This window comes from Sebastes fasciatus, chromosome 9, assembly GCF_043250625.1.
Source record: "Sebastes fasciatus isolate fSebFas1 chromosome 9, fSebFas1.pri, whole genome shotgun sequence".
NCBI classification, from domain to species: domain Eukaryota; kingdom Metazoa; phylum Chordata; class Actinopteri; order Perciformes; family Sebastidae; genus Sebastes; species Sebastes fasciatus.
The window spans coordinates 12,094,146-12,116,881 of NC_133803.1; the positions used below are offsets into that span (position 1 = coordinate 12,094,146).

At 39.9% G+C, this 22,736-nt stretch overlaps 1 protein-coding gene across 3 annotated transcripts in view; it reads right to left on the reverse strand.

Annotated features, from left to right (window-relative positions):
- LOC141773915 (cGMP-dependent protein kinase 1) overlaps nucleotides 1-22,736 on the reverse strand; it is a 119,243-nt gene that overhangs the window by 35,800 nt on the left and 60,707 nt on the right. For all 3 annotated transcript variants that reach the window (XM_074646084.1, XM_074646082.1, XM_074646085.1), the window contains exons 4-5: nucleotides 12,841-12,946; nucleotides 8,716-8,779 (exon numbers count right to left, since the gene is read on the reverse strand). In XM_074646084.1, coding sequence (XP_074502185.1) covers nucleotides 8,716-8,779; nucleotides 12,841-12,946 — 170 coding nt within the window. The remainder of the gene's footprint in view (nucleotides 1-8,715; nucleotides 8,780-12,840; nucleotides 12,947-22,736) is intronic.

The window sequence follows — 22,736 nt, forward strand, 5'->3', positions numbered from 1 at the left end:
GTTGTCCTCGCTTGTGTCTTATAACTTTAACCCTTTCACAGTGTGTTTTCAGTTCATGAAAGTTAATTGTAACATTTTGGTCGCCTAAAAATGTCTTATTCAGCATTCGCAGGGTTTCCTCCAATGTACTGCAAGCCCGTAGCCCGCCAGCCCTAAGATGACTCCACACCGGGCCAAAGCATCAGGAAATTATATATTTTTAAGATGTTTTTAAACTTAAATGTGTTATACAAGTAGCAAACTCCTTTAAGGAATAACTCAGTGAATAGGTTGCATGCTTAACATTAGCAAGAGTCAGTGTGCAGTTGAGAGAGACAGACTGACAGAGAGAGCGAGGGAGCGTGTGTGTGACGGACTGACGACAAGTATGAAGTCAGCAGAAACGTTACATCTGTGTACGTAGCAGTGCAGTGTGTGTACAGTTTAGGCGGAAATCCTGGTTCAGTTGTACTTAGCTCCACCCTCTCGTGTCACTTCTGGTTGAAAAAAAACTAGATGGCGACAGCCAAAACGTCAAACTCGAGGCTTCAAAACGGCAGTCCACAAACCATTGGGTGATGTCACGGTGACTACGTCCACTTCTTATATACAGTCTATGGTTATAACTCAATTCAATACAATTCAATTCAAAGAACTTTATTAATCCCTCTAGGGGCAATTGGTTTTGGAGCAGCTGGTACATTAAAAACATAAAGACATAGATAAAACACAGTGACACACAACAACAACAATAATATATGTAAGCTAATAATATAAAACAAGCCCTAAAACAATTACTGATGTAAATTAGACTAACTAATAAATAAACAGACTGAATAAGAACAATAGAAGGATCAGTCTAATAAGGGATAAAAGGATATGTGATGATAAAAGGATAAAGGTACAAAATACAAAATCTAAGGAGCATTCAATAATCTGATTGCACAGGGGATAAACGATTTAGAATAGCGGCTAGTTTTACAAACCGGTCAACCATAACAATGTCGTAACATGATCTATAGAACCATAGCATAAGAAGCACAAGGAGTCACTGACAAACCCTGATAAGGACCTCGGGCTGACATGCGTCAGTTTTTGTTTTTCATAATGCAAGTTCTGGCTGGATTTTCACTTTCCCAGCAAAATACATAACGTGCTGTACCAAGCCTAGACCGAAGACGGCTCACTATTTCCTGTTAGATCGTAATTAGATTCCACACTGCAGTTGACATTTGGCAGGTTTCTATTCTCACACCATTTCACCGAGCAAAGGTATCTCACATGTTACTTCACACCGAGCAGTGTGTGAGTGATTCATGTCTGCTGTGTGTCACTCAAAAGCAGAGCTTCTTGTAAATAGTAGGTTGCGGTTATGATGTTTATTTCAGGTTCGTTCATTATTCATATAATGTAGCCCCTTTTCTCAAGCATGTCCTCAAGGAGAGGAAAACTGAAATAAAAAAATAGCTGTTCTATCTAATCAAAAATCAATCGCAGACCAAAATGATCTATTATAGTAGAGGACAAGATATAAGACAGCATGATGGATTTAGCCATTATGTGACCCAGCTCCATCAACATATAGGAACTCTGCACGTAGAGGGAAACACATTAACTCGTTTTTTAAAAATAGAGGAAACCATGGATTGGCATGGGCCAAGTCAAATACCATGCACCACTGCTTGATTGATTTATGGGGTGACAGCAATCAACAGTCTATGAAGCCGATAAATACAAATTCAATCAACTTCCCAACACTAATATCTCCCTCAGCCAACAGAGTAAATTTATAGGCATATCTAAAATGCCATGCAAAACATCTAATTTTCGCAGGGTTAACATTGTGTGTATTCTCTGAGCTCACTCACACATGTCATCCCTGCACCGAGCCGAAATGATTATCTCATTAATTTAATTGCTGGCAAAATAATTTGCTCTCTGGTTAAAGAGGATCTGATCATGGGGATGAAAAGGTTTTCTGATCTACTGTGTCACTAGAGGTGTAGCATAAATCATCACACAGGCTTGTTTTTACATCCTGACAAAATATTTCAGATTTGTTATAAAGGCACCAACAGAGACCTTGAAATCCCCAAATCCATGAAACTCCTTTATGTTTGCTTGTATTACCAACAGTTCCTTTAGCCATGTTTCACCCATTTTACACTTTCCAATTCAGCTGCTCACGCTGTTTTGATGTGGGTGGCATAGCTTGCAGCCTCACTCCACCAATGTACCTTCCCACAAGCTCTTTCTTTTCCTTCATGGAGTTGTCCTTCGCCATATGTAGAAAGCTCATAAATTTCCTTTTCTTGGTTCTCCTGCCCTTCAACGCCCCTGCTGCCTCATCCTGCTGAACTGAGTCGCTTCTCTTGAGTTACACCGTTGACCTTTTCAACTGTTAGGTTTTGAATTATCGTCAACTTTACCTTTACCCACTTATAGAAACGTTCCATACTGTGACGGTCTTTGTGGCTGTACCGCTATTGACCATGGTAAAAATAACATATTATGGTATTGGCCATGGTCCAAGTCACAAACACTGTGCTATGGTACTGACAATTATATCCTGCCATGGTGCAAACAGTGTTCAATGACACAGCAGTGTAACAGTGAAATTATAGCACTATGTTCATATGCAGTAGGTTTTGCACTGGTGCATTACTGATCAGTGTATAAATGATACACAGTGGTTCTCTACTTATATAGTAAAATATGGTACAGTCATGTTACATGACAACTATGTGTATGTTTATCAAGTTGCTGTACCAGGTCAACTATTTATAATATCACCTTGGGTCATTATTTGTAAATCTAAATCCGCCTGCTGGCAGCAGAAAAGGGGTGATTTTTGTGACGGGCTACTGAGTAATTTAAAGGTCACCTATTATGCAAAATGCACTTTTCCATGTCTTTTAAACATCAATATCTGTCCCCAGTGTGTCTACAGGCCACCATAGTATCATAAAAGACCATCCTCTCTTTTTCTCCTCCTCCGTTTGTCCGGAAATGGGTGCAGAAAAAAAATTCGCTTTTTTCCTTGTATCTTGACGTCATTAGAGAATGCAAGTCACGTGAGGGTTTCCTGGTCGAACCAGAGAGAACCTTCAGTAGCTGACCCCGGCCCACAGCGCGTCACTGTCTCTCCTCCTCAACCTAACTTGAGCAAAGTAGCTCCTACAGTTAGTCTGCAAGAACCAGCAGAACAGGCTTCATGTACTCCCATCATCTAGATATAACATGTTCTTTCACAAAGGCTTTATGTAATTACACTGTTTAAACAGATGATATTTATATATTATATATATTTGATGTCATGCATGTAGCAGATTACAGGTAGTAAATAGTGACTGTAAGCAACACAACACATTTCTGTTTCACAGTCAAACTTTATTTGAGTAGACAGATGACAATATTAATTATTCACAGCATTTGTAATCATCTCACCTGCAGTTATGTTAACATGGTACAGGAGAAAGTCTTCAGCTCTGGTAAACTATGGTAAACTAAGCTCCGGTGGTCTGTAGTCATGGTAACACAGAGACAGCTACTACTGTAAATAATATACCATTACTCTGATCTTCCATACATTTATCTTTTAGCAGAAATAATGAACTGACTACTGTTTCACATCTTCTATTTTCCACCCTGATGGTCGCTGTGTTTACACACCGTGTCATAGCGGTAGCATGTAGCTAACCCGTTAGCATGTAGCTACATAATAACGGGTTAGCTACATGCTACCGGGTTAGCTCTGTATCTCCATGTAAACAGAGCCAACCCGTTAGCATGTAGCTACATGCTACCGGGTTAGCTTTGTATCTCCATGTAAACAGAGCCATCTGCTCTCAGCTGTCTGCTCTCAGCTGTCTGCTCACAGCTATCTGCTCTCCTCTGGGATGATTCTGTCGGTCATTTCTCACAGATGGATCTGTAAAGACAGACGTAAAACAGAGTGTATGTTTACGGTTTACAGAGTTGATGCATGAGGTAAACACTGAGCTAACTAACAGAGATATAAACAGCATTATTTACCTGAGAGAAACCGTCAGGAAAACCTGGAATCTGGACCGCAGATGTTCATCATGTGTCGCCGATTTCTGATCAGATTCCTCCGGTAACGTGCGCTGGGTGAAGTTTCTGGTTTATAAACTTTAAAGTGGTTTATAAACTTTATTCTAGCTGCTATCTCTCCACTCGTCTCTCTCTCTCTCTCTCTCTCTCTCTCTCTCTCTCTCTCTCTCTCTCTCTCTCTCTCTCTCGCTATGACTCTCTCTCTCTCTCTCTCTCTAGAGAGAGAGAGAGAGAGAGAGAGCTTCTCCGGGAGGGAGGGGGAGGGTGACGCTGTTGTTGAGGACGTTTGATTGACAGAAAACGCTGACCAATCAGAGCAGAGTGGGAGGAGACAGAGGCTACAGACACAGAAATCAGCACTTTTGGAAATGGGCTGAAACAGAGGTTATAGAGACATGCTGGAATGCATGATCTGATTGTTTTTTGGAAAAAAAACTTCAGAGACATGGTTTGGAGGTGTCTGAGACCTATAATAACTAGTTTAAATGGAGTATAATATGTGACCTTTAATAATTCTAGATTAATGCATGACATAGCTTAATACATCCTCAGTTCCTGCTGTTATTTATCATTATTCTACAATTTAAAAGTAGGGTCGGTAATGCTGAGAAACTAGCAAGAGTACACTAGATATTAAAAATAATCCAACCGAAAAACCCAGCCCAGTGTTGCCAACTCTTTTCCAGTGAAAGTAGCAGCACTAGCTCCAAAATAGGGTAGGACGATATGTTAAAATCTTCAGACCGGCCATCGTCAGCTCAACAACCGGCGATTGCCAATATATTCACGCAGGTGTGTGTGTGCAGTTGAGCGGCTCTTGTTCTTTGGACGCAAACCATTTAGTCAGCAAAATAAAATGATAAACATTGCCCAAAAAGAACAACCAGCGATGTACTCAGCCAATCGCCAATAGCCGATATATTCGTGCAATTGCCCAACCTTGCTCCAAAAGTTGCTAAATCCAGCAAGAAAGTCGCCAAGTCGGCAACACTGACAGTCCGTCCATTCAGGCTTCCTTGCAAAGACACTCACAGCTGTCAAGCTAGCAGCTTGTGGAAGACTCCGGTGACGTGCAATGAGTGCACGGGAAGAGGGCGAGCAGGCAGGTAGGTGGCCAGGCAGGCCGACCATCCAATCATTTCATTCAGGCCGAATGAAATGATTGGACAGGCTTATTACAGTCCTGCGACAGCCACAGATACCAGATTCTTTTTTCTTTTTTTTTGTCAGAGTATTTGATTTATTGATTGTTGTTGGCATCTAATGAGAATTTAAATAAATATAACTAAAATGTATTTGAACAACACTATCAACCCTACCTCTAAGTGGCTGAATATAATAGCTTTAAAATGGTGTTTTAATCGCACTTGGCTCGAGAGGCCGTTATGAGTGGATAGCCTCACGCACAATGTCGAGTGCCCTCAGTGTGGAAAAACAACAATACGCATGCCCAAAGCAATTGACATTGAAAGCTCTTGGCACAAATTTGATGCCACATTGGGCTAATTACCTTTTGCCTTTTTTTTATTTCATTGGCTATTTACCAAGTAGCCTGTTGTCGTCATTGGCAGTGGCAGGTAGTTGTCAGAAATTAGTATTTATTTCCCGTCACTGCGGTTACCATGAACAATGTGGATTATCTTCTACGGCACAAATATGAAAGTCTGCAGTTTGAAGAAAAATATGAGATTAAACACCTCGGTTCCCACCAGATATGGGATATCGTTATAAACCTAAACGTCTGATAAAATAATTAGATTTAATGTGGAGTGGTTCTTCAGGGAAAAAAAATGGCAAACTGCTGGTTTGTCAGAGAAGACGCTTCCGTGTGTTTTTCGGAGGGGATGGAAACTGATGCAGAAAAGGCTTTCAGGATCTTAAGCATCTTTGTGAGAGGCAGGGCTGTAATATTCGAGTCCGGTCTCAGGTCCACTTTTTTGAAGTCTTGCACTTGTCTTGGACTCGTGCCTTGTTGGACTCGGACTTGTCTTGGTCTCAGGCTCAGCTATTGAGAACTGGTCAAGTTGTTCCTGGCTGCTGATTTGGTATCAGTTGTACAGAATGCTTTTGATTCTAACAGTGTTTCCTCTAAATGCATTTAACAGCGGCGCAGCAGATCTGCTATAAATATCCCTGAACACAATTTGGGCCGCCACGGCAAAAAAAAAGGAACAGTAGTTCTATAAGTGCGAGAAATGCAAAGAGAGGAAGAGGGAGTGAGACTGCGCCTGGACGAGAGATGTGACCAGATATTGTGGTTTATACAAATGCAGCACAGTGATAATACAGCCGTACTGTAAATAACACTGAGCTGCTGATGCGCATTCAACCCACACTGGACCTGTTCTTGTGACTCAGCTGTCACTCAGTTTGTCTCTGTTAGTAGAGACTTCAGTCTGAAGTGTAGTCACTTCACTGAAACACCTGAGACAGTAACACTGGGCTTCACGATCAAAGAAAGTTTCTGTGTCATGTCTACACTCCTGTCCTCTCTCTGTCTCCTCAATGTTGTTGTGCGTGATAGAGTCTGCTTCACAAGGAACAAAGGACTAATGCATACATATATACAGTATGTGCTGTATATAGCCTGTGTCCCAGGAACACTATAGTTTTAACACCAAGTTTAAACTTTATTAATAGATGCTTGTTTGTTTTAGGAGGTGCTGCAGCACACCTACTTCCTCGTCCATGCTATTTGCATAAATAATAATCTCAATAATTAAATCGAAAATGAAAAATTGAATGAAATGTCCCTGCTTCTGGGGGTGCTCCCCAGGGTAGAAACGTCAGTAGCAAATATCGGATCAAATTCAATGTTTATGAATGTAACGTTAGACTGTAATGGTCCTCAAACCTAAATTCTATGCATTAATTAGTTTGTTGTTAGAAGATAGATCAATATTGTTTATAGATTGATTATTTCTGTCCATCCTAACTCATTTATCACTAGGTATATTAGCAATGGAAAGACACTATTGCCTATTATGGTCTTGAACAGGACTAGATTTGCTCTGGTCTTGGTCTTTACTTGGTCTCGACTGCCTCAGGACTTGGTTTTGACTCGGACTTGACTAAACTTGGTCTTAGACTTGACTTGGACTTGATTAAGTGTGACTTGACTACAGTCCTGCTGAGAGGATTACCAGACATGAAAGCAGCAGGACAACGTGGTGAAATTGGACTTGCTCGGCAGAGCACACATAGCCAACAGCCACACAAACTGACATGTGCATGCAAATAAGCGACTGAGCAGTACAACAGCACGTTGATGAGAACGTGCCCAGTGGGATTATCATCACCTGTGTTAAACTGTGTGGAAATATAAAATAGCACATTATGTAAAATTGTGAAATCTTCTGGTTTTGCATCTCTGCAAAGTAGTCTAGCTGTTGCCACATGATTTTTTCCACCTAAAAATGCCACTGGTTATATGAATTAATCAAATGTTATTGCTTACAATTACACTATGATGATATAATGCAAAGATAATATGATAACATGTTGAATTGTAGCTTCACTGTTTGGGAAGTAACCGCAGGTTCTTCAGAATTAAAACACATCTTTCATTTGGTGTTTTTGCAGGCTACACAATTAGAAACACCTACCCAAAACCAGCGAGAACATTACAAGGTCAATCCATTCCTCTGGGTAAATCTCAGATTAAAAAAAAGTCTGCAACAAGTTTGCAAAATTAATTTCCATTATCTTTTCTTAAAGGCAACAGAATCTGGAACTAATTTCTCTTAATTACATAAATGATTGCTCACTCACACACACACACACACTCTGTGGCATTGAATAACCTAAAAAGGCAAAAGGCCATTTGACTGCAATTCAACATATTGAAAGCCTCACACCAAAAGTGTAAATGAGAATGTGTTTGCTTAACTAAATTATACTGGAAAAAAAAACATCAAATGAAGTGGTATGCAGAAAATGTGATATTGAGACACATCTAAAAACGCACGCTGTCATCAGCATGAAGAAAACATTCTGCTGTTAAAAGGACATACTAATTATTTGGCATGTCTTAGTCCATTTATGACACATCATATAATACAACTGCAAAACACGCTGTAGTGTTTCAGGTTTTTGAATGTGATTTTCCGCCCTCTGTGTACATTACAAAAAAACTGAAAATACTTTGTTCACTTTGTAACTATAAAGTGCTGAAAGTAGGTTACCACGCTGACATTTAATCAATGTCACCCTACATCATTAAATTAAATGGATTACAATGTGCCTCAGCTTGCTTCGATTGTTTGACACCTCCTTGAGGGCTGAAATGGCTTCTGACAGCAGTATACTGACTTCTTGAACAGGTTCATGAAATTCACTGTCGGTTAGTAGGTGGACCATTTAGTTCAACATCACCACACTGAGCACATACTGAAGAGCAACAATTACTCTGAAATCCCAACTATGCCAAAATTTGTTCTGTTAACAACCCCCCTCTCACCCCCCCATCCCCCAAACAATCACCTGCCTTCAACCTGGTGCACACTATCTGAATGTCTATGTCTTTATTCCCCTTCTGGCTACCCTGCTTTCACTGCAATAAAAGAAAGTGCATGTATGGAAATCTATTAAGATGTGTGGAGTAGGCTTGTGACATCTGCTTTGTGCTGCAGATGTCACAGGCTTTTGGTACAAGGCACTTACCTCCTCAAGGACATCGGCAAGCTTGCTCAGAATATCTTCCTGCAGGCCGTGGAATGAGGGAACGCTGCAGGAGCCAGAAAAGAAAGGGCTTTTAGATCGACCAGGTTCATACATATTACATATAATACTGATTATGCTTTTGTTGTGATACAAAAAGATGTAGAAAACAGCGTGGATGGCAGCTTAGTGCATGTATTAGCTTTGAAAGAGTTGACCAGATCAAAGCAGACCTTTGATCCGAAGTGAACAACATAGAAAACAGGAACACATCAAAATCAATATTAGGCTATGGCAGTTGTGTATTGTATTACAGTATGTCCATATAAATATTTCAGCATGAACTGGGCAACGTGTCTAGTTACACAGCAGGGAATCAAATCCTAGGTTGAATACACCACTATGAGGCTGTAATGTTTGTTCCGTTTGCTTCCCGGCAGCCTCAATGAACGCTATCTGCCTATTATCAAGCCTACTAAATAAAACTGGCCCAATGTTTATCAAGGAGGAGAGGAAAACAACCCCTGCTGGTGAACAAAGGACTTATCTCCCCATATCATCTCTCCCTCCATCTCCCTCTCCCTCCTCATTTTCCATGCTTTATTACAGTAATCTGGACCATCTTGTCTTGGCCCCCTACCCAGGCCCTGCATGGCCACTGTGTTGATCCTTGTGTCGTTGCTTCTTCGACAGAGGCACCAGTTAATGAGCTAGGCGGTGAAACGGATGACCCTAATCTACATGAAACATACGGAGTTGCAATCCCTCGAGCTGCAAAGCTGTTGACACAAACAAAAAGCCTGCGTTGTCGTAAATTTTCAATCAAACAACTTAATTGTGTCACAGGAAATGAATTAATTATACAAGGCCAATGGGGAAGTACGGTTTTACTAATGTGGTGTTTTTGATCATTTGGATCATTCTAACACCATCATGGCAATGTGTGACGGTGAGTAAAACATAAGACAACCTTAAATAACTTCTCTGGCATTTTTGGAAACACCAGCACTTCTTTGGGGTTTAATTAACGCTTTCCTATTCTCATTTCCCGTGCCTTTTCACATATCATTGGGCAGATGGCTGTCTGCTTTTGTTCCATGCCTTATGGCTAGCCTTTCATCTAAAGTGGAAGGGGGCAGAGGGTAGATTAATAGCCCACCAACCTTTTAAAAATATCAATTCACAGCCATATGCATTTTGTAGGTGATGTTTGTCAGTTCATTACACACTACCCGCGCGGTTACACTTCCTGGAGCTATGTGTTTGAGTGATTTCAAACACACGCTTGAAAGAGGTAATAATAAAAGGTGCGCAACTCCTGGGGAGAGCCTTGGGGTGAGAAAGGCTGGCTCAAGATTGTGACAAGCGCCTACAAAGGAGGAAGTGGAAGCAAGTACAATCTAGCTTTGGAAGAAGACTGCATGTATGGAGATGTGATCGTACCTTCAACCTACTAGAGTCGAGGACTGTAATTACATGTGACATAAATTATACATTAATCCTAATTAAGATGCATGGTGGTATGATTGTAACATCTTGTCTTTTTAAATGTAGTTTTGTCTAACTAAAATGCCAGTGCTGAATCGACTCAAGCTTTTGTTGTCTTTGGGCCACATTATTATTTTTTTTGTTCACCATGTGGGATTTCAATGTCAGTTTTTCATCTGTGTTCCTCCTCCACAACTTGTGAGAACAAATATATAATTTCACAGCAGTTTAACAGTGGGTAGAAGAATAGCACGTGCTAGTTCTTACGTTTCAAATTAACTACATTTCTTTTATTAGATCTGCTTCTTGGAAACAGAACACATAATTATCTACATTACGATCAACGAATGTTGCTTTACATCTCTGATTCCACCCCTAGATATCCCTTTATAAACCAAACTAAGCAATAGGCATGTATATCTATTAAATATTTACTTATCTGGACTGTTATATAAGAGCCGCTGAGAGGCAAGCGCTGCCATACAGTACATGCTCATATACTTAGTAAAGAGATAGAAAGTGTCTTTTTTTAGTCCATGCCATCACTAAAATAGCTGCAGTCTTAGGACATGAAAGTAAGATTAATAGAGTGTTTTCTTTTCATCAAAAACTGAAGTAGCTTCGATGTGACTGACCTGCAAATGTCATAGACTGTTGTACTATTCAGGGAGGAAAACAACAGCATTTGTCATTATGGTCAAACGCTTAAAGCAATCTGTGTTTATGTTTCCCTAACCGGCGATAACTTGCATTTTGAATAATGACAGTCCAATCTCAGAAGAAAAGGCAAAAGTCGTGTGTTATTGTGATACTGCGGCAAAAACAAACTAGTTCTGATTGATAAGGCCTTTACACACCGGGGGCGCGACAAATAAACGACACGAAAACGCGAAATACTCACCTGGGAATATTATATGTCTAGGGCAAAGGTTGAAAGGAGTAATAAAGTTTGCCGTCTTGGTTGGAACGTGTTGTTGTTTCATAAATATGGATGCAACTCAACCCGTTCCGCACAACTTGATTGGTTGATGCCTTTATTCGTGATGCGAAAGCTCAGAAAATGTACTTGTTTTGAAAAGAATAAAGTATGTTGCTTTTTTGCCGTGTAATATTTGCCTTCTGTGTGAAAGTGCATCCTGTCTACTACGAACAGGAAACATTGGCATCTTTTAACCATATCTGTGACCTTTCCCTATCAATAACTACATAGTTTCATTTTCTAAACACAACTATAGAGAGGTGAAGTCCCTCCCCTTCCAGTGGACCCCATGAGATCTTATTTCGGAAAAAATCCGAACGGTAGTCAACGGCGAGAGACAAATATTTTTTGGATCCTGTTTGAATTGCGTCATGAATCAGAAATATGATGTTTGTTAATTTAAAAGATAATTTTCGAGTCAAGAAAGTCTCAGTTTTGTCGTAGGTTTGTCGTAGTGTCATTTAGTTTTGTATGAAACCGCTCCGTGAACTACATCACACACAATATACATCACCAACACCAGCTATCTAATAACTTATCTATGTTCCACGCACAAATGTAACGTGATACATTTTATCCAGCGACTCCTGGTCTTTTTATCAGCCGGGAAGTGAAAGAACGAATGAGACCCGTTGCTGGTGTGAGTACATCCCAGTACGAAACACACAGGCATCGTAGCAGCGAGAGGGACGTCACTCACGCAACTTTTGGGTGTGTAGTCTTTCTAATTACGTGTTTTCACAGTCTGATACAACAAACTGAGACTTTCTTGACTTGGAAAATTCTTTTAAAATGACAAACATCATATGTGTGATTCATGGCGCAATTCAAACAGGATTCAAAAAATATTTGTCTCTTGTCATTGACTACTGTACATATTTTTGAAGTTTAGGTATGTCAATTTGCTGGAAATGTCTAGCGAAAAGTTGGTTTCCTGCCTGCTTTGAAATAACTCGGTCAAATAGCGTCACTGTCTGATCATGATCCCAGTGATTCATGAGGTTTTGTTCAAAAGAAAAGATCCCAGGCAGACTGTGTGCTTTTATCATTTGAGAACTTTAAAACACACAGAGAAAATATATGAGCGGAAGAGAGAAGACAGTTGAGCAACTTCTAATATCGGCCCTGAAACAAAGTCAGGAGGAAAAAAAGAGTGGCATATGAAATATAGGGAATATGTGACATAATTTTCATAATTAGCTTGATGGGCGACCAACGTGGATGACAGAGAAACAGAGAAGTCGAAGCGAGATAGGGGATGAGAGAAATTTATACTGTAATTGCATCTCTCATGAATCCTGAGCACTGCACACTGCTCTCCCTCGGTCTTTTGATTAGTCTTGTCTTTTATCCTATATCCATGCAGGGCTTCTAGTGGTGAGGGCGCAGGGCTCTCTGATACAGATAGGAATATCACATAAAGACGATACAGATTCAAGGGATTCTACCAGCGGGATGAATGACACCTTCAGTGACGCACCAGCAATTAATTTTGAGTTATATAATTTATTGGCAAAAATGAGGAGTATGGAATCTTCTTAGAAGCAGCTCATACATATTCCCCTGTATTCATTTAGTTAATTCATTCATTGCATTTCAGATCAAAGCCCTGTTCGGGGCCAATTGTCTGTCATTGTGGGACAATTTACAAGGTTCCTCACCTTTTCAGAAACTCCATATACTCTGTGTGCTTGATGAGGCCCGTCCTCATCATGATCGTCTGAAAACATTGTCGGTCGATGGCCCACAGCTTCACATTTGTTAGAGCTGGAAAGAAGAGAACACAGAACAAACAATGTCACGAAAGACAGTTTTTTACTCTCAGGCAATCTGATTAATAAAACATCACATTTTACACACTATATATGCAACAGCTTTATGCGCTGCAACAGCTTTATGCTTTGCGCATGCAGAAAAAATATAGTGAATATCATACACACTTTGATATTGAACTTGAGATGTGAGAAGAATCATAGTTGTATCATAGCATGTAAAACCCTACGGAAATCACTGTTCAGAGAGTAGGGTGGATAAATCTGTAGACCTTTGTGTTTAGTTACTTTTTTTTGGTGGCAATAGCTGGTATTCAAATGTTTTCTCTAGCTGCTGATCAGACATGCAAAGCAAACAGGAGGCATTCGGGACAATTAGTCTTTATTCAGCAGGTGGAGATAATTGGTATTTTTGGAAAACCTTGCATGGGTGGCTTGCTTCAAGTCGCGCTACAGCGTTTTAATTGGTTTAAGGTCAGGAGTCTGACTTGACTATGCGGAACCCTTTGAGTTACTGATTGCTTTCTGTATCAAGGACAATTATCAAACTGTGCAACTAAAGTTATGATAAGTTTTAAAATCACAAACAGCTACCCCTGATTCTTCTGTACAATTTCCTGAAACAATTTAGAATTAATTGTTCCACCAATGATTGCAATCTGTTTTGGCCCTGAGGCACCAGCTTCATAACAATAATACTCTCTACACATGGAGAGAGATGGAGGTTAAAAAGGTTATTATACTTTTGTGCCTTTCCCTTCTTTTAGTGTGTTATATAGTTTTTTGTGCATGTGAAAGGTCTGCAAAGTTATAAAGCCCAAAGTAACCATCAAAGGGAGTTACTCTCCCCAACAGACACTTTGCTCCTGAACTGCCTGAAACGCCTCGCTTGAAGTCCTGCCTTTTTTTTTTCCGTAACGTGGTGATGTCACCAAGTAGGCAAGTTGGCACAGCCTCAAAAAGCCTCGAAGATAGTTTGAGCGGAGCTGTAGCGGAGTCCGAAAAGTTAGGTTTGGTTGACCAATCACAACAGTAGGCCAGCTGACCAATCAGAGCATACTGGGCTTTTGTGACAGAGCGTTTCAGACAGAGAATGAAAAAGATGTAAAAAGTATGGCGTTTTTGAGCATTAAATCATGTAAACATGTTCTAGTAAAAACCCAATATACAAATATGCACCTGAAAATAAGCGTAATAGGTCCTCTTTAAAAAGCTTTTTTTGTTTAAAAATAACATTGTGTCTTGTTTGTCCACAGAGCATTGTTCCATGGAGCGTCCAGGTAATGTGAGAGAAACAGGCAGCAATACTTTGTCTTTGGAGAGCAGCAGTTTCCTCCGTTGTATCTTTCCAAGGACACATTCATGTTTGGTGATTTTCTCACTGTGGATTGATAAAAATGGAATTTAGTGAGTGCAAGAGATGCCCAGCATGCCTCACTATTATGTTACACCGCTTTGACACCTCTTTGAATAATGCACAGTTCTCTTGCAGCAATCCTTACAGAATACCCAGTCTTTCAAAGATCAGAAACGGTGCCAAATCTCTTCCATTTTTTTCCATTTTTATGCAAGCTGGTGATTGATAGAGGCCTGGGTCTTTCAAAATTCCCTTTCTTACCATTTTCAGTGAGTTTTTTTTTCAGCCTCAACAGCTCTGAGGTCCTCTGTAGTCCCTTTTGATCAGACTATGTTTCACCTCGGCAGATCTCTGTTGTGAAGAGCAGACTGTTGGAACCAGGCCATGCAGGTTTTCATCAGAGCAGCCGACCTCTAACCCACAGCTCAATGTCATTACATTTACACATTCAACCCATTTTGTAGAAGACATTGGCTTGTTGAGGCAGAAACTTCATAACAAAACAAGTAAAAATCCCATATTTCATTTAGCTGAGCCACACTGTATCGTGACTTTCAGAATTCAGTGCTTCTCTTTGTTAATAACATTTTAGGGTAATTGTTTTATGGGTTTCTCCCAGTGTCATTATCTTTTGCAAGAAATGCTCTCATTCGGCTTCGCTACTTCAATTGTGCAGTTATACAGTAGACTGTGAGGCGTAATAAAAAGAGAGAGAAAAATCTCCAGTCTGACCCCAAAACAAATCTGGAGATCCCCAAGGAGCACTGTGGCCACTGGGACATGAAGTAATAAGAGAATTCATCAGATAAGAGTCAGTGTACTTGGAATTTATTGAGCCTTTCACGGCATTTTGGTTTATTTCATTAAGGCTGTTTTACAGATGCTGAGCTAATCTACTAATGCTAAAAAGCTTGCTCATGGTAGTACCATTAGCTGCTCCTTTCTGGCATAACACATTTAAATGTTTTTAAATGACATGGAAGCCTGTTTGTATTGCAACTAAAAAGAGCAGTCAGTGTATTTCCTGTATATACAGTATATTTGTAACTGATTTAATGTAACTTTACTGGTTACTTGTTGATTAGGCTTATGAAGCATGTGCTATAGTAGATCATGGGAATTTGATTCCTATCTAACAATAAATCAAGACACTTTCTGTCTGTCTGTCTGTCTGTCTGTTCGCATTTCTCAATAACCGCTCATCTGATCGAGTTCACAATTGGCGGGTGTATGGCTGGAGACCAAGGGGAGTGCTTTTACAAATTTGGTGCAATTTGTACAAGCCACGTTCAATACAAATAAACTTTGAATAAACAAGCACACAGCGCTCTGTGCAGCAGCAGGAGGGCGGGGCTTTAGGGCTCTGCAGGCAGTCCATCATGTTGTCTGCGGCCCATTGCAGTTCACTGCTGAATATTCATTTATTCATTTATTTAAAAGGATCCCCATAGCTTGTCTTCCTGACATTACAACCGTACTCTTCATCACTTCCCTGGAGTTAACACTAGCAGATAGCCAACTGGATGCAGAATCAAACCAGAGTGTATTTCACTGGTGAGTAAGCCGCAGGTGTGTTTTTCCCAGTGTAAATCTGAATCAGGAACGTAACCAGTAACATTTCTCTGTCAGGAAATGTAGTGCTACAATGTCTTCCTCTGAAGCAGATGTACACATATTTTCTAAGTGCTTTAGGGCCCTTTTTAAAGTTATTGCAGGGTAGAATGAGTAAGAATAGTAAAATACTTCAATATTTTTCATATCTAAACATCATTATAAATCTATAGCGGTTTGGGGCCCCCAGGCAGTTGCTTACCTTACCTAACAGTAAAGTATGTCCCTGGTGTTTTTTCCCAATATTTCACCGGTGTTTCTAGCGTTGTTTGTATGAGCGAGAAAGCTGCAAGCAGCAATAACACAGGCCAATAATTTAGCCTGTTCTCAAAGGGCATGTTTTGCTAATAACAAGCCATCACAGTGAAGTATCTCTGGTTACTTGAATTCTCATTATATTTTGGTGCCTTCATATTTGTTGTTGTTATAGACCACACATCCTTCAACTGGACGCCTCTAAGCCTCTGTGGTTGCAATAATGTGCTGTTGCGTTCAAATAAATCAGTAGAGAGGAGTCAATTGTATTTGAGTGTCATGTCTGTTCTTAACGACACCCCAAGGCAGCCATCGCTACTATTCAACCAACACGACAACCACACCAAGTGAATACCTATTCAATAGTCTGAGTCTGTTGCAAGAGCTTTTCATTCTATCTCATACTCCCAGTGTGACACTTCTTCACAGAGTTATTAAGATAAAATCTAGTTTTATTAATAACTGTGGTATTTATTGATCATAGGAAAATAACTTTTCTGCTCACTGTAGAGCAGACAGTGTTCTCTTTTTTGGTCTTATCTGTGTGTTTGGTAACATGCACAAAGAAAACCGAGCCAGGCTGTAGCCTTTTCACCAAACTCATCCTACAAAAACTGGAAACAACGTTACAGGATAGTACCCATCGCTTTCACTCCAATTTCAGTCGCAGCAGCAACCTGACACAGGGAAAAGAGACTTCTACAAAATAAAATCAAAACAAGTGGACAAAAGATCTATTTTATTCCTCAAGCCATCAGCTTGTATAACATGCAGCTTAATCAACAGGTCTCTTAGCTGGTCACTCACACTTTTATATCATATTTGCTTATAAAGTGGATTGACTGTTTATTCCATCTCAGTCTCAATGTGATAAAATGTGTTTTATTATGAGTATGCTGTGGTCTTATGGTGCATGTTATTCTATTGTTTTTACAGTGGACTTTATGGCGTCCTCATGTCTGGACCCCTGGACAAAATCAATTTCCCAGTGTGGGATAATAAAGTTGATCTGAATCTGAATCTATCCTCAACAGTCAAGTCACAGTGCAGGCTTAGCTACAGTCAGTGCGTCACTTCAGGAGGATGGGCCTGGGCCTGTAGGTTAATGGGCATTCCCTTATGATGTATATCTGATACAACTACACTTAATAAATTGATTATTATTGCAATTTTTTGCAATTTGTTTTTGCAAATTACTTAATTTATCCTTCATTTTAGTGCTGTATAAATAAGCTTTACTGTTAAACTATGATTAGGTATATTGTTGCTTTTTAAATGACAAAGATGACAGTTTTAAAACTAATGAAATACTTCTTTATTGTTAAATGAAGGACAATGAGGCGCAGCGTTTTTTTCAGCTGAGATGCTTTGGTTGCGTCTGGTTGCTATGATACAGAATATCTGCAGAAGTAAAAATGTCGCCACAAGGTAGAGTACTTGCTCTGGATGAAGGGAAGGCTGAAGCACACAGGGAGAGAGGATGGACCTGCGGGTCTATGTGATTTCCATTGTGATCGAATGCCTGGGTACAAAAGTGACAGGGACAAGTGCCACGCTGCTGGCGTTTGTAGCAAAGTGTAAAAATGTGGCGCTCCCATTAAGAATAAAAGAAAATAATAATTAAACGTGAACGGTTATGGCGTTTTTTTGCCATCCCCTGCGGATGGCTTGTCAATAGTACTGCAATATTGCAGTTATTGTGACAGCCCTAACTGATTCTGGCCAGTTTTCATGTCTTCAAGGAATATATTACAGTTTTTAGAATGTCTTTTAGGTAAGGATACAGTAAAAGCCAATGAAACTGACCAGTTTAGGGTTAATGTTTGAGTTGAAATTGTCTGTGATAATAACCTAGAAAATATTAGTAATTTAAACATGGCTCCATGAACACACATACCCACAAAAAATGCCTGTGCTAATGCACAAACTCTTATGCTCCAGGTATTTATGTACATATACACATGCACGAGTGAGTGAACACACTCCCACAGACACCACCATTATTCCTCTACAGACCACGAGTTTGGCAGAACTTTAAAATAGGGCCAAACCACAGGAGAAATGCCCTCATTACACAGCCTGACACTCTTTTTAGTCAGAGACACTTTCTTGGAGCGGGAACCCCCAAAACACACAGCATGACATAAAAATGTATACAGACGCAGATGTGCAGATACACAGATATGCAGACATCTGGTACAAGCACGCACAGAGATACACATACAAGATGCACATACACACAGATACACACAAGTATGTTGTAGATATAAACCATAGAGAGTATATAGATGGACGACGCGTCTCCACTTCCTCCCAATGTACAAAAGTGAAAAGATTGAGATTTTGACGTCATTTGGACCCAGAGTCTGCGCAGTAGTGATCCCCCCGATCTGGATCTGGAGCCGCGGTATCAAGGTCCCGCCCACACACCGGCCAGAGCCAATCACAAGCCGAACACGGCCGTAAAATGTTAGCGTGAGCCACCTAGCTGCCACGTTAGCACCACAGCAGCTGTTTTGCTAGAAAGACACAACAACTGACCATAATATATCTGTAAATGCATTTATGATCAAATTGACACATGTTCTATTACACAGACTGGTGATGGTTATGGAAAGTTAAAGTTACATCTCTTCTCGTACAATTCTAGAGCCTCTGGTTCCGAGACTACTTCACTCAGAGCAGCTGTCAATCACAGCTGTCAATCATGACATCTCACCCCTTTTTTATAGCATCAGATAACTAATTAAAACCAAACTTTTCAGAAAAATGAACACTTGGAACATACATTTGTGTGATAAGAAAAGGACAGAAACCATCGTTGGGAAAAATGTATGCCCATGCCCATTGGGGCAGGACTTATGACCTATACTGCAGCCAGCCACCAGGGGGCGATCGAGGTGTTTTGACTTCACTTTTGGAGAGCTGTCATGTCGTCCATCTTTATATACAGTCTATGGTATAAACACATGCTATTGTGTGCACATACACATAAACGTGCACACAAATGAATAGTAAGCAATCATCTGACATATTAGGTAAAAATGCAAAACTATACATTGTGAAATACTGTCAGTACAGTGGTTGGAACACTGATACCAGAGTCCAATCACACATGTTCCATAATGTTTTATTTCTCCTTTTCCTTGCAGGTTTTCAAAAAAAAAAAAAAAAAGGCATCATATCTGGATCTCGTTATGTCAAAAAGGTTATTTCTGTAGGGGTAATGTGGACAAATTGCTCCAAGGTAGGCCGAGAGCCAAACCAACCTAGTATAGAGAGATCGGTCTAGTGAGAAGTTATTAGAGTAGCCTTCTAATTTGACCCTGAAGCAACAAGAGTGGGAGGTTAGACGTCACTATGCAGTGTGCAATGGAGTGTTTTGGCGTGTGGGAGTGTGGGGCACTGGGAAATAAGATATGTTGGGAGCCTGCAGCGCACCGCAGTAGGTAAACGTATTATTCGGAGGCTTGACTAAATTGCGGTGAGACTCGGGGAGCTAGTTATTCTGTAGTGAGGGCGCAGATGAATGTCTTTAATGCTCATGGGTTGCCGACCATTAGCTTCACAGCTTTCTGGATGCACATAACACCCCAGGCAGATTCAAGGTCCTTGTCTGTAAAAGTATTGAGGAATTTGGCAGTGTGTTGTTCCAGTGGGAAGATCATTGGGGCTTTAACAGCCATGCAATAGGGGACTATAAATGCATGCAACATGAAACCCACAAGTGTTAACCGATTATACAGGGGATGGCCAAAAAACAAGACCAGCTGTGCAATATAATGCAATCCAACAGCGGCCTAATAATAAGTACTATTTCTAAGAAAATTGGCATTGAGCATAGTGAAGGCCAGTTGCTCTATATTGTGTTGTATTATTGTTGCATCATATTGTAACTAGGGCTGTCAAAGTTGACATGATAATAATTTTTAGGTTTTAGCGGACTCAGTTTTAAAGCTAGTGAAGATACTGTAATCATATGCAACTACAAAACCCAAGGAATCCATTGGTACCATCATCATGTCATTCTAGCTTGTCAAGAAGGAGGCTAAATAACTGCAAACTTGTGCTAAATTGTGGCGAGGAAAAACTGGCATGGCCATTTTCAAAGGGTCCCTTGACCTCTGACCTCAAGATATGTGAATGAAAATGGGTTCTATGGGTACCCATGAGTCTCCCCTTCACAGACATGCCCACTTTATCATAATCACATGCCGTTTTCGACAAGTCATAGTCAAGTCAGCACACTGACACACTGACAGCTGTTGTGGCCTGTTGGGCTGCAGTTTGCCATGTTATGATTTGAGCATATTTGTTATGCTAAATGCAGTACCTGTGAGGGTTTCTGGACAATATTTATCATTGTTTTGTGTTGTTAATTGATTTCAAATAATAAATATATACATACATTTGCATAAAGCAAACATATTTTCCTACTCACATGTTGATAAGAGTATTAAATACTTGACAAATCTCCCTTTAAGGATCAATCGCGATTAACTATTTCAATCGTTTGACAGCCCTAATTGTAACTTCTCTGCTGTCATTGCCCACTTCATGTAATGCATATTCAGTCTTAGTATGTGAACATCATCATTAGTATTTGTCTACTTTCAGTCATTTCTGTTTTCGTTTCGCAGTAGATATGGTGGTGAAAGGTTTAACATATATGCATCCATTTTAATGCAAAACACATAGGCAGTGTTGAGAAGTGTTGAGGGTATTCGCTGCGTGTCAGTTGACCCTTGTAGCACACATGCCATTATGCAGACAGGGGAGGTCATTTAGATTCAGTTACCAGGATGTGCCGATTTGGGAAGCAAATGTGATAAAATTGCTGCTTTTTTGAAAAATGTACTCCCATTGACGTTACGAAAGTGGCCTCTTGACGTGCATCAACCCGCGGGTGTGTGGGCTTGCATAGAAAGTAATGGTTGCAGGTGTTTTAATGCGTGTAATATGCAACAGCACTTTATTTATTACATTTCCCTCACATATCACATTGTTGAAACAATGAGCTGTTTTTTGTATGTACATGTAAAGTGTGTAATTGACATAAATTTGTATTTTAAACTTTGCTCCCTAAATTAAAATCTGAATAACCTAAACACACACCCTACTGACTACTGTTTAACACCTATTTTGTCTTTGTCCCTGAACGCTCCTCTAAATTGAATGTAATCCCACCTCAGAGTAAAGGATGGCTATTCATAGCCACGCGGCCCACAGCCGAGCACGTTATCATTATCATTTGTTCGTGCTCCTCCTTTCCTTTCCTCTCCTTGATTGTAATCCCTCACCCTTCAATTTCTCCCAATTATTTGCAGCAATAGATCAATAGTGTTAATTGTGTATACTGCCAAAACTGGACAACTAGCTCCTCTGACATGCCAGGCCCCAAAAGAGAGAATCTGTGTTTTATCTTGAGGAAAACAGTGAGAGGAAATAATATACATGGATGTCGCCACAAGATAAGAGTGCAGGACAAGGCATCACTCATTCATTTGGCACAGTCATAATTCTTTGTAACTGAATTTCAGCCCTGGGGATTTATGCAAATGCTCCACGTGTGTTTGTTCTTGTAATCTAATTTTGGCTCATTAAATGATATAAATATAGGATGAGATCAACAACATTTCCTCTCTGTATTCTGGTCATGAGAGAGAGCGTGGGGGTTTGGAAACAACATAACTTTGTGCGTTTCTGTGAGTGTAATCTTGATTTTTATTTTGAGTGCCATAACTTTTAATGGGGTTTAAAATGACTCAAAAACAGTGTACGTCTGGCCCGTGACAATTCAGCTGAAGTATAAAGCGTTTGCCATTTGCACTGCAGAAAATCCACATTCCTTTCCAAAAAGCACCACGGGGCTACATGAAAGTGGTACTTAAATAAAGATTAGACTAGTGCCTCAAGCAGTGAAGTGCGTGAGGGAAAACTTGTACACTCGTTTGTTAGTAACACAGTGAAATGGACTGCTCAACGTATGTCACTGTGTATTCATTATATCAAGGATTCTCAGACTTTTTGGGGGCACGGACCCCTTAGGAGAGCATTTTCCAAGGACCATTTGTACTCTTAGATGCTATTGGAACTATTTGTATTCTAAAACTTTTCAACCCAAATACTTCAGACCTGTTTCACAGTGATAAAAAGAAAACACATTTCAATGTAAATCATGTTAATACCACTTATTTCCCTTTAGACAGAGGGTAATTTTATTCAAATTGCATTTGGACTTAACTTGACAGCATTTGCATTTTTTCATGATTTTTTTTTTCTTAAAAACTTTCAGATAATTAACATTAGCACGACTGGCATAGTCCTAATAAATCCAGATGTTTAAAATTACCAGTCTAAAGCTGACTTTCAGTAAGCACTTCAACTTAAAAATAATGAACTTATTGCTGTGTGTCACAATCATATCAGAGTTTCCACTGGCCCAAAGCAACAATACAATACACAATATGCTTGTTTTATTGGTGCAAATGGTCCCCATCTGTAGATATGCACTTTTTAATGATAAAGCACAATTTTACAATTTATAGCAAATTATTTCACG